Source organism: Tetrao urogallus (assembly GCF_951394365.1).
Source record: "Tetrao urogallus genome assembly, chromosome: 24".
Taxonomy (NCBI): Eukaryota; Metazoa; Chordata; class Aves; order Galliformes; family Phasianidae; genus Tetrao; species Tetrao urogallus.
In genome coordinates this window covers 1,991,174-2,003,151 of record NC_136837.1, presented here as the reverse complement: position 1 = coordinate 2,003,151, position 11,978 = coordinate 1,991,174, and the positions used below count along the sequence as shown (strand labels likewise).

Sequence of the window (11,978 nt, the reverse complement as noted above, 5' to 3'; positions counted from 1 at the left end):
ACGTATGTACAGTTATCAGACATCTGCATTTTTAGAGAACTCTGAGTCGGGTCGCTGCTGATCTGTGGAGACTGGATTAGATTAAAAATGCAAATGTCTGCAAAATAGGGATGTTGTGCTTTAATGCTTTGTGGCAGGTTCATAACATTTGTATCACAGGTGTATGGATGGATAGCATACAAAATAAATAAACTTGAACCAAAGTGGGAGGAACAACTTTTCCATTTTGTCTCTGTCGTGGCCAGTTTCTTGTCATAGCTAAGGGGAATTCTGGAATTAAGATCTTCATTGCTCTTAACTGCTTGCTCCGTGTTGATTTGTCTTTCTGTAAAATCAAGAATAGCAGTGCTATCAGTTTCTCTGCCAGAAGAGACGTGCATGCTTTCTCCTCAGTCAAAACTTGCAACTAGATCCATCACAACATGAAACCCCTTTGGTTCACCCGCTTTGCCTTGTTTACACTTGGTTATCAATGGGCCTTTTTTTGCAGGTTCTGTTTTTTTAAACTGCCTAGCGTCTTCCTAATTTTTAATTACACAAAGAGCTCCAGAAGATAGGGACAGGACTGCCTGTGCATTGCAGCTCAGGTTTTGCACAGTAATATCATGTACCCTTTGTGAGATATTTTGTCTAAATAAAATATATTTGTATTTGCTGTTGAAACCGACCGTTCGTAGCGCAGGCACCCTCTGTGTGGTCTGGTAGAAATACACCAGCCTTTGTTTTAAAGCCATTCACGCCTGTTCTTTCCTGATGACTGCAAACAGAACTGCAGGTGACAAACTGAACGCTGCAAACATCCACCAGCCCCACACGCAGCCCAGGGAACTGGAATTGAAGTCTTCCAGGTTCAAAGAGAAAAGCAGCCGTACGGCTTTAACAGAGAGCTTCGCCCTGGTGAAACAACAGATCAGGGCGTTCTGCTCTTCAGTACTGCTGCAACATCTCCTAAGCTCGTATGCTCAACTTGTGTAACAGCACTGGATACAAACACACCATGCTCAGAACGGCTCCTCTGGAAGGGACCTTCCAAATCAACACACGTCCCGGGTCAGGCAATCAGACAAAGCAACACTGCCTGAGTGCTAGCAGCGTTTGTGCTCTGCCCTGCTTGCACACAGCTGTGCTCGGTGCTGCTGAAGGACAGAGTACACCTTGTGCCAGCACTGTTTGCAGGAAGGTTTCCTCCCTGTGCTGCCAGAGGAGGTGAAGCACAGCGCAGAGATGCTGTGGGCCCATCCAGACAAACACTGCAGCAATTCCAAGAATGTGAAGCTGAAACAGAGGCCCGAGATAACGCTGCACACAACAGAGCTTTTATCTACCAGCACAGCCTCGACCTCAAGGCCAGTCTCTTCCTGCTCTGGGTTACTTTGCAAGTAGTTCACTGCTTGTCCTGGCTTTAAGATTGAGAGGACAGAGTGTTTCTACCTTCAGAAAGCCTTCTTTTAGGGCCAGTTCACCCCCTCACCGACCTCCTCGCCTTCTTGCTCCATCAGCTTCTCTGCAGCACTCACCTGTCCTTACCCTTGGCCCAGCTCTTGAAAAAAAATGAACAAGATTCAGCATAACAACTGCAGCTGAGGCACTGAAGTGCCAGTGATGACACGTTCTGAAAGCTGCTCTATCTGTAAAGCTGTCAGCTGTTCTCAGCCAGAGGTTTCAGATGAAACTAGCTTGAAGCTGATGTATTGGTACAGCGTGCAGCCACCAAACACTGAGCCACTCACAGCAGTGCAGCTCGACTAAACCAGGAAAACTCAGGCAGTTTTCCTACTTATTTACAATATCAGACTTTAAATTCCCAACATCCTAGATGTAGAATATGACAAAAATGCTCTGAAGTGACTTTTTCCAAGAGCAACACCTGCATTTTCCAAGCCTCAGAGCCCTCCCACAACCTGCCCAGGACCCCAAAGCACAGCCAGGAGTCACCCAGCTGCACCGACAGCAGCCTTACCCCAGTTCCTCGTGCTGCAGGCAGTCCCGGGGCCTCAAGCTGCTTTACAGGAGCAAGTTGAGAATCCCCATCCCTCCTAGGCAGGCTGCAGAGTTAAAGCCTAGAAAACTAGCGGTAGAAACGCAGCCAGCGCTGTCGCCGCCCTATTTACGGAGCAGCAGTGCCAGCTGCGAACCCACACCCCTCATCATTGCCTCCAGCACACCTGCTGTACGTCCACACCTCGTGGACCACGCAGCCCTGACGGCAGCACAGGACTGAGCCCGGCCCTGACCCTCTACCGGGATCCGGGATTTGGGGCCGGGGGCCGGGTAGCGCTCGTGGGGGCGGCGGAGCGCCGTAGGGGCGGCCCCATCCCTGGACGGGCGGTTCCGTGGGGCGTTCGGCCCCTTTCGCTTTCGTTTCCCTTGCGGAGCCACACCGGCTCGGCACGGCGCTGCTCGGCACGGCCATGCCGCGGTTCAGCGTGGCGGAGGCGAGGCGGTACGGGGATCAGTTCGTGCAGTTCTTGCGGGACACGGACCGGGAGCAGGAAAGCCGGAGGGACGTGCTGCGGGACATCTACAGCCAGGAGTTCCGGGCCAGGTGAGAACTGCATTGCTGCGGAGCCGAGTGCCGGGCAGCGGTGACCCTCGGGGCTCTCCTCTGTCACCCGCTGGGATGGGATGAGGGCTGAGCGCTTCCGAGGAGACGCCCGACCCGTGGAACTCCGAGCACAGTGCCCTGCTCCTGGGGAACGTAGAGCGGTGCTGCTGGGCAGCTTGACTCCTGCAGCACGGAGGTGTGACTTGACTCGCAGCACGGCGAGTGACTTCTTCAGACGTTGCCCTGTGCCTTCTGTGCCGCCCGCTTCACGGGGACATTCCTGGCTGCAGGGACCCCCGGCAGCAGCCTGGGCGCAGCCTTGGGCATCACTGTCCACCCGCTCCCCGCCTCGCCCTGCTGACACTGGTCACTCTGGCCCCGTGCAGCGTCACCCCTGTTAATCATTGGCAAAGACAGAGTTTATCCACCACGGGCCGTGCCCCAGCACAGAAGGAGGTGGGTCAGCCTTTGGGTGCAGGGCACTGTGCACCTCTGTGCAGCCTCCACCCTACCACCCAAGTTCTGGCAGGGACAGGACTGCAGAGTTGGCAGGGCACAGCTGGAGAGGCCGTGGCACAGCACAACCGTGCTGGAGCAGCCTGCAGGGCTGTAAGGTCTGAGTGGAGCTAGTGAGAAAGCCCCCGTCCTTTTCCCTCCCCTAAAGTAGAGGGAATGGCTGGTGTGAGGGGTCGTTTTTTACCCCCTTCCACCCCTGCCCAGCATTTTGCTCCTCACCCAGAAGGTCTCTCTTTATATGTAGGACTGACACAAGAACGCCCAGTTTCTCCTCCATCCTGTATGCCCTGAGAGCGTCCCAGCGGGCGCAGGTACATGGGCAGACCGTGCGCTTCAAGAAGGTAATGGAGGCCCTGAGCTGGGGCAGTGCAGCAGCTCCTTCACCCCCAGGGATGGGCTCCGGTGGGGTCCCAGCTCCCAACAAGACCCCGGCACACACTGAGGGGCTGTGCCCACACTGATGCTGGCTGCTCCCGGCAGGAGAGGAGGCGGGTTGTGGTGGCAGATCAGTACCGCAGACCCAGGACAGATGTTGAGGTGTCTGCACCCACTCCAGGCCAGCAGCCCAGCTCCGGACCAGCAGTGCCACTGAGCCGTGCCAAGAAGTGGTAATACTCCCATATCCTGCACGGGGGGCTCCTGATATCTCCACCACAGCTGGGGAGACCTCAGTGCCCCCTTCCTGCAGGGCCGAGTTCATCCGTGGGAAGCATGGGGTAGAGATCGTCTCAGAGTACGACCAGGGAAATGGGCAGATCCGCTTCCCTGTGGCTCTCAGCGAGACGAAGACATTCACCGTGCAGGTGCAGAACCACGGCGCCGAAGCCGTGACCATGCACCACTGCCGTCCCCTGCACCGCGTGCGGGAGCTCTGCTTCATGGACGAGCAAGGGGTGACACAGAACCAAGCGCTGCTGCTGCACCCAGGTACTGCCTGGCCCCACTCCCTGCTGCCCCAGGGACACAGGATGCAGCCCCAGCTCTCCCCCCCCTCGCAGGCGGTGCGTACCCCATCCAGGTCCGCTGTCAGACCAGACAAAATGGGTTCTTCCGTGCCGTGGTGGTGTTTGAATTCAGCAAGGAGCTGGATGGGCCCTTCCGCATCGGGCGCTCCATTGCTGCCATTGCTCAGAGCCAGCTGGCCAAGGAGCTGGGACCCTCGGCGCCCTACAGGCCCTACCAGGCCAGTCTGCAGCGCCCCATCACTGTCATCACCGAGGACGGAGTGCCCCCCGTCAGGTACAGGGCCATCACCCACTGCTGTTCCATGTTGAGAGCCCTGGGCATGGCTCTGCTAGCAGGGATGCAGCTCTCTGCGCTTGTGCTGGCTTATGGCTGCTTCATCCTGGGGGGGTCAGTGGCAGCGGGCTTTGGGACACAACCCCTGCAGCATCGCTGTTCCCTCACCCAGCTCCCTGAAGAATGAGCTGGAGAAGGAGATCCCCCTGGGCACCTACCCGTACCCCAAGAGCCTCAAGGAGACCATCATGCTCGGGCCCAAGACCAGCCCTGACTCCAGCTGGATGAAGATGCAGTGAGTGCTGATGGGGAGGGGGATGCCTCCTTGCACCGTGCACATCCCATTGCTGCCCCGTGTCCCAAGGGCTGTGCTGGGCATGGTGACATCCAGCTTCACATCTCCAGGTCACTGCTGGAGGCCCCGTTGCAGCCTGAGAACTACAAGCAGAAGTTCCAGCTGCTGCTGCACTTGGAGGAGATCCAGCTGGAGGTGGACATCCGCCGCTACGACCTGCAGGAGGTGCCCATGGTGCAGAACGGGACGCTGCTGCTCCTTAACGTGAGTGGGGACTGCTGTGGGGCACAGGGGTGGGGGCAGCTCCGAGCACCCGATGTGACAGCTCACTGCAGGTGCCTGGCGTGGCCGAGAATCGCCCGTCGGTGCTGCGGGGCGACCACCTCTTTGCCAGCCTGAGCAGCGAGCGGGATTGCTCCCCACGCATCCTGTACAAGGGCTACGTGCACAGCGTGGAGCTGGAGAAGGTCCAGCTTGGCTTCTCCCCCAAGTGAGTGGGCCCTTCCCCTGGGCTGGGGGCGGCCATGGGGCAGCATCCCCTCTCACCCCAACTCCTTCCAGGCTCATGAAGAAGTTTGTGAACAATCTGAAGTTCGACGTGACCTTCACCTTCAGCCGCCTGCCGCTGCAGGTGCAGCATCGCGCCGCCGCCATGGCCATGCAGAAGGGCCTGGACAGCATGCTCTTCCCCTCAGCCTCCTGTCAGCGCTCGCTCTTCAAGGGCACCTTCCAGCCCCGGTGAGTCAGGGTGAATAGCAGCTCTGTGCATCGGGTGGAATTGAGTGCGGGGTGCTCAGCTCAGCCTCTGTATTCGCAGGTGGTTCGACCGCAGGCTGGAGGCGAACGAGGAGCAATGCCAGGCTGTGAAGCACATCGTCACCGGGATGTCCCGACCTGCACCGTACCTCATCTTTGGGCCTCCTGGGACAGGCAAAACAGTCACCCTGGTGGAGGCCATTAAGCAGGTGGGTGGTGGGGCGCAGGGCCAGCACAGGGCATCGCTGCCCAGCCCATGGGGCTCAGCCTTCCCTCCCCTCAGGTGTGGTCATGCTGCAAGGATGCCCGGATCCTGGCCTGTGCCCCATCCAACAGTGCTGCTGACTTGCTGTGCCAGCGCCTCCTCACCGACATCCCGTCCCGTTACATCTACAGGATCATGGCCAGCTCTGCCAACTACAGGGAGGTGCCTGTAGACATCAGGGTAGGTCTGTGCCCCCCACCCCAGCCCCTGCAGAACAACCCTGAGGAGAAGGGCCCCCACCTAATGCTCTGCTCCAGCCCTGTTGCAATTGGGACGACACCGAGAAGTGCTACGTGTATCCCAGCAAGAAGCTGCTGCGGCCCTACCGGATCCTCATCACTACACTGGTGACAGCAGGAAGGTCAGGGCCCCTGGGGCTGCCTTTGTGCCCAGCTGCAGGAACAGCCTCAGCAGAGTGCAATAAGAGGGGATGTGGGGGGCACGTGGGGAGGGTGATGATGAGGGAAGATTGTGCAGGCAGAGCTGCTCATGCCACCTCACTCCACCTCTCCTCAGGTTGGTGTCAGCCAACTTTCCCCCAGGATATTTCTCCCACGTCTTCATCGATGAGTGTGGCCATGCAGTAGAGCCAGAAAGTGTCGTGGCAATCGCTGGTGAGTGGCCTCTGGCTGCCTCCTTGGGTCAGCATTGCTGCCCGGTGCTCCCTGCTCCCTGCTGAACTTCCTCTGCCTAGGGCTGCTGAATGTCATGGACCCAAACACCAACCCTGATGGGGGACAGCTGGTGCTGGCAGGGGATCCCCAGCAGCTGGGCCCTGTCCTGAGGTCACCACTGGCTGCTAAGCATGGCTTGGGTGAGTGAGGGCAGGGCTGGGGGTGGCACAATGCCTGCATAGCATCACGGGAGCCATGCATCTGACTGCATGCAGGCACCTCACTGCTGGAGCGCCTGATGACACACAATGCACTGTATGCCAAGTCAAATGAGGGCTACAACCCACAGTTCGTAACCAAGCTGCTCTGGAACTACAGGTAGGGACAGGGCCACGCAGCTCAGTGCAGGGCACGTGGTGCCGTCCCACTCCTCATGGGTGCCGTGGCCCTGGGGATGGGGGAGACCTGCAGCCCTGGGTGCCTGGTGCCCGAGGAGAGCATCAGTTCTCTCCTGCACTGCACTGTCTTGCCTCCGCCAGGTCCCACAAGGCCATCCTCAAGGTGCCCAATGAGCTCTTCTATGACAGCGAGCTGAAGGCGTATGAGGGCAGCGAGCTTGACATGCGCAACTCCTACTGCACCTGGGAGGAGCTCCCCAAAAGAGTAGGGGGGCACGGGGGACAGGGGTGGGAGGAGCCCCTGCACTGCAGCTGAGCTGATCCCAATTCTTCGCTCCAGGACTTCCCCATCATCTTCCATGGGGTGTGTGGGGAGGACGAGCGGGAGGCCAAGAGCCCCTCCTTCTTCAACACGGCTGAGATTGAGGTGGTGGTTCAGTACCTGCAGAAGCTGCTGCAGAACCAGGGCCGGCGCGGCTGCCCCACCATCTCACCCAAGGAGATCGGCATCATCTCTCCCTACAGGAAGCAGGTGCAGGCTGAGGGAAGCGGGATGGGGGAATTGGGGTGGCTCAGCCTCCCCAGCAGCTTCACTGCAGCACATCCCGTCCTCCCCAGGTGGAGAAGATCCGCCTGGCCATCACCTCTAAGGACCGCGTGCTGAAGGCTCTGCCAGAAATTGAGCAGCTGAAGGTACCCTGGGCCCCACACATCACTGGGGAAGTGATGGAGCCCCAGCCCCTCTCACCACACAACTCCCACACCCCAGGTGGGCTCCGTGGAGGAGTTTCAGGGTCAGGAGCGCCGCGTCATCCTCATCTCCACTGTGCGCAGCTGCAGTGAATACCTGCAGCTGGACCAGACCTTCTGCCTTGGCTTCCTCAAGAACCCCAAGGTGAGGCCCCCAGCTCCCTGGCAGAGCTGCTATGGGCACAGGCGCCCCACAGCCAGCAGGTGAACACAAGGGAAACCCCAACTCTTCTCCCTTGCTCAGAGGCTCAACGTGGCACTCACCCGGGCGAAGGCGCTGCTGATCGTGGTGGGTAACCCAGCCGTGCTCAGCAAGGACCAACACTGGCACAGGTGAGCCATGCAGCCCTCCAGACCCCCCCCAGCCCCACACCCTTTGCCCACACCCCGCTGCGTCCCCAGGTTCCTCAGATACTGCCAGGATGAGGGTGCCTGCAGGGGGTACTACGAGGAGCCCCCCGAGGAGGACAACCTTGCCAACCACCTCGACTCCCTGCACCTCGGCAATTAACGGCCAGGTAACGCACAGCTCAGGGCAGGAGCTGCTCTCTCTGTGCTGCTCCTGAACCCTGTGCTGTCCCTGCAGGAGCCCAGCGCAGCCCTGCAGAGCTCCGGCACCCCCGACCCGGCCCCATCCTGCAGCCACCTCCTGCTCTGCCCCCCTGGAGCCGGGCTGTGCGCTGGATGGAACCCACCAGCCGTCACACAGAGGGCTGCAGCTGCGGCTGAGAGCCCAACCCAGACCGTGGGGCTGAGCCCCGGGATCATCAACGTCTTATTTTTTGTTTGCTTTTAAATCTTAAGTGATCTTTTTTTTGATACAACTGTGGAAAACCAACTGTGCTGTGACTGCTGGCCCCAGCCCGCATGCTGAGCCATGTGCAGCACACCTACCTTCGTGTCTTTGGAATAAATGTTCAGAGAAAAACGCTCTGTGTTGAGTCCTGGGTGCTGCGTGAGCACAGCACGGGGTCTGCAGGGGCAGCCGAAGGGATGCCACACATGCAGAATTACAATTACTCAAATACCAGTTAGCATTTATTCTCCCAGTTACTCAGCTGAGCATACTGGTGCTAAGAGTCTATGAGGAACTCGGACTCGAAGAAGGCACCGTCATTCTAATGGTGGATGTGGGGACAAGGCACTGCCCCGGGGCAGACCCAGGGTGCAGGGCACTGCTGGCACTCCTCGCAGCACATCTCTGCAGGACAAGGCTGAGCACAGCCCTGGTGAGTCCATAAAGCCAGGGGGCAGCAGGGGCCACACAGTGCGGGGAACAGCCAGCAGCCCCTGCTTCTGCCAGCCCTGCTCAAGGCAGAGAGACCTCACAGCCCATAGAGAGCAATGGGGAACGAAGGCATCGCTCCACAGCGTGGCACAGGGATGCCCCAGTGCCTGGGGACAGCTCTGGGGCAGAGGGTCGGGGACAGGCCTGGAGCAGAGCCCTTCCTGCTCACAGCAGCGGGCAGCCCCGGCGCTTCTTGTTCTTGCGGACCTGCAGGCCTGCACGTGTGGCCATCTCAAAGACCTCCCGCACGCCCTCCTTGGTCTTGGCCGAGCACTCGAGGTAGCCGAAGGCGTTGATCCGGTTGGCCATGTCTCTCCCCTCCTCTGGCTTCACAGGCTCCTGGGCAGCATTAAAAAGGAGGGTTGAGAATACCACCAGAAGCAAGAAGCACAGCAGCTGCCTGCAGGGCATCCCCCGTGCCCAGATCAGGGCTGCAAGAAGGAAGTCCCAGCAAAATAGCCCAGGGTGAGGGGATCCCAGCACTGGCGCTCCACTGAGCGCACACCCAGCCCCAGCACGTCCCCACCTGCTTCATCTTTGCCAATTCCCGCCGTGTGTGCTCATCGTTGCGCAGGTCCTTCTTGTTCCCCACCAGGATGATGGGCACATTGGGGCAGAAGTGCTTCACCTCCGGGGTCCACTTCTCAGGGATGTTCTCTGCGAGGAGCAGAGTGCGGCTGCTGAGCTATGGTGCATGGGGACACACAGCTGTGCTGCTGCTCCGTGCAGGGCAGGAGGGGAGCACGATGAGCTGCAGCCCTGCACCGTGCAGGGGAGCATGGAAATGCCCCACAGAGCCCCAGGGCCACCCAGCTGGGCGCAACAGCCTCTCCCAGCACCTCCACCATGCACCAGCTCCCAGCATCTTCCTGGAGCGTGCAAAAAAGCTGAGGGTGGAGCAGGGAGACACAACACCCCCAAAGTGGCACAGGGACTTCCCAGAACCCAGTATGCCAGCAGGGTCTCAGCCAGCAGGACCCCATGATGCACCCCCTGCTCCCTACCGAGGCTGTCTGGGCTGTCGATAGAAAAGCACATGAGGATGACATCCGTGTCCGGGTATGAGAGGGGCCGCAGCCGGTCATAGTCCTCCTGCCCAGCCGTGTCCCACAGCGCCAGCTCCACCTATGGGCAAAGGGACACTCAGCACCTCACAGACCCTACAGGCAGCCCGTGGGGCCAGGAGGGATACTTGGCCTTCCTCAGCTGCAGTGACGAGGGTCCTTTGCAAACCGGGGCATGGTTGGGATAAAATCAGGGGTGCTGCAGGGCTCACTCTCCACCGCAGCATCCCATCACCACCTGCACAGAGTGGGGTCTTTACCTGCTTGCCATCCACCTCGATGTCGGCGATGTAGTTTTCAAACACGGTTGGCACGTAGACCTCAGGGAACTGGTCCTTGCTGAAGACGATCAGCAGGCACGTCTTCCCGCAGGCACCATCCCCCACGATCACCAGCTTCTTCCTTATGGCTGCCATCGCTGCAGGAACGAGGATGAGGGTGAGTGGAGCTGCAGGCTGCACGCAGGGAACCCCGTGCAAAGCCACCGACTCCTCCACCTGACACTGAGACAGCATCTGTCACCTGTAATGCTGCAGAGCACCCAGCCCTGCCCACCAGACCCTGCGGGGTTTCCTCTCTCTGCTGTCACCAACACGCAGCAACATCAGCCACGCACCCTCCTTTGGGATTTATGTTCAGATTATGCATTCTTTGGGCAGAATCTGCACCCTGGGTTGCACACGTTGGCTCCTCTGTAATCAGCTCAGTGGCAGCAACACGCCACACTTGTGAGCAATCCCAACTTGTGCCTGGCACCCGGTGCTGGGGCTGGCCACATCCCAGCCCTGTCCCAAGGAGTCTGTGCCACTGCTGCAGCTGCACCAGGGCTGCTGCCAGGCTCTGCTCAGTGAGCACAGGCCAAACGGGCTGCATTCTGCCCCTTGCACAACAGACACATTCCTGCAAGTCAAACCACACCTCTCATCCCGCAGTCTGGGAATACTGGGAATGGCCCAGCAGTGCCTGCCCTGGGGTCCGAGGGAGGAAGGCAGCAGGGTGAGATCGCACTGGGGTCCAACAGTTCTTTGGCATCTGCAACTCCTCAGAAACCTCAGTGCAGAGTCTGACCCATTTCACAGGCCCCACTGATGATCCCATCAGTTTCCCATCCCTGCAGAAACCCCAGGCAAGGCACATGATGACAGCTTCAGTCCCCATGCAAGCACACTGCTCTGTGCAGAGGAGGCTGTAACCCACTGCAAACCCCAAGCTGTGGGGCTGCATCCATCCTGACCCACGGAGGGGTCAGCAGCACCCAGAGCCCTGCCCAAGGCTGCTGTGACTCACGGGGCAGAGGCCCTGTCCCCGCCCAAAATCTCAGCACAATTCATTCCATTACTCACCCAGCAGCCCAGAAATAGCCCATTGCTAACACACGGCCAGCCTCCACAGAGCAGCACGGGAGGAGGCAGGGAGCAGTGCAGCCACGGTGCCCCTCAGGCTGCCCCATCCCCGTGGGGACCTCGCATGGCACCAAGCAGCTATTCTAAGGTCACCAGCACTAACACAGCAAGGGCTCTGGCACAGCTGCTTCAAGGCGAGCAGCTGCTGAGCTCCGTGCTTCAAAAACTGAAATTCCTGCTGAGCAGGAAATGGGGAATTCCTGGTAGGATGCATCTTTCACCCAGTTTCTGTTTCTGAACCTCGGGAAAGAGCACAGAAAGACGTCACCACTTTGAAGAAGGGGTCGGACCAGAAACAGAAACCTTTCCACCGGCCTCTCATCCTGAGATCCCACCCCCATCACACCCAGCCCTGAGCTCACAGCACTTTGCAGCCATGGGTGGGGGGGACACAGATCTCCAAGGAGAGCAGCCGGCTCAGTCTGTCCCTCACTGCTGTGTCTGCAGCCTCTGCTGAACCTCAGTGTTTAACAAACAAGTGTCCTGAGCACTCAGACTGTTTGGATTTACTTCTGGTTGGAAGGAGCTGGGCTAATCGCAACACAAACCAGGCTCAAGGTTAGAACATCACCATGCAGTTCGCTGGGTTTCACTCCCCCAGGTGCTCAGGCAGCACAGCCTGTGACACAGAGGAGACCTAAGGAAGCCTGCAGCACCCAAAGAGCACGAAACCCCAGCGGGGAACACAAACATCACTTCCCAACCAGTGCAGCCAAGGACAGCAGTCTCTGCTTCTAAACATGGCTTTGTGTGTTCAAAGTGCTGCAGCCGCACCCCGACGCACGCCAGGCAGGGGCGCATCAGGACAGGCCCTGGGGGAGGCGCAGCACGGCAAGCACAAGGCC

General features: G+C 59.1%; 2 protein-coding genes across 2 annotated transcripts; one reads left to right on the top strand and one right to left on the bottom strand.

Annotated features, from left to right (window-relative positions):
* Positions 1-2,411: 2,411 nt before the first annotated feature.
* MOV10 (Mov10 RNA helicase) lies at positions 2,412-7,889 on the top strand (the record flags this gene model as incomplete). The annotated part of the gene is given in 21 exon segments (XM_079546451.1): positions 2,412-2,545; positions 3,306-3,402; positions 3,542-3,669; positions 3,750-3,988; positions 4,060-4,300; positions 4,473-4,595; positions 4,706-4,859; positions 4,931-5,085; positions 5,157-5,333; positions 5,413-5,560; positions 5,635-5,796; positions 5,874-6,126; positions 6,129-6,230; positions 6,311-6,430; positions 6,506-6,608; positions 6,770-6,893; positions 6,969-7,160; positions 7,247-7,321; positions 7,398-7,523; positions 7,623-7,711; positions 7,781-7,889. Coding segments are annotated over 21 exon segments (3,051 nt in total).
* A 942-nt stretch (positions 7,890-8,831) lies between these two features.
* RHOC (ras homolog family member C) lies at positions 8,832-10,149 on the bottom strand (the record flags this gene model as incomplete). The annotated part of the gene is made up of 4 exons (XM_079546375.1): positions 9,991-10,149; positions 9,671-9,791; positions 9,193-9,323; positions 8,832-9,005 (listed from the first exon to the last, which is right to left on the bottom strand). Exons 1-4 carry the CDS (start codon positions 10,144-10,146, stop codon positions 8,832-8,834), a joined length of 582 nt encoding a protein of 193 aa, XP_079402501.1. The 5' UTR covers positions 10,147-10,149.
* Between the last annotated feature and the right edge of the window lie 1,829 nt (positions 10,150-11,978).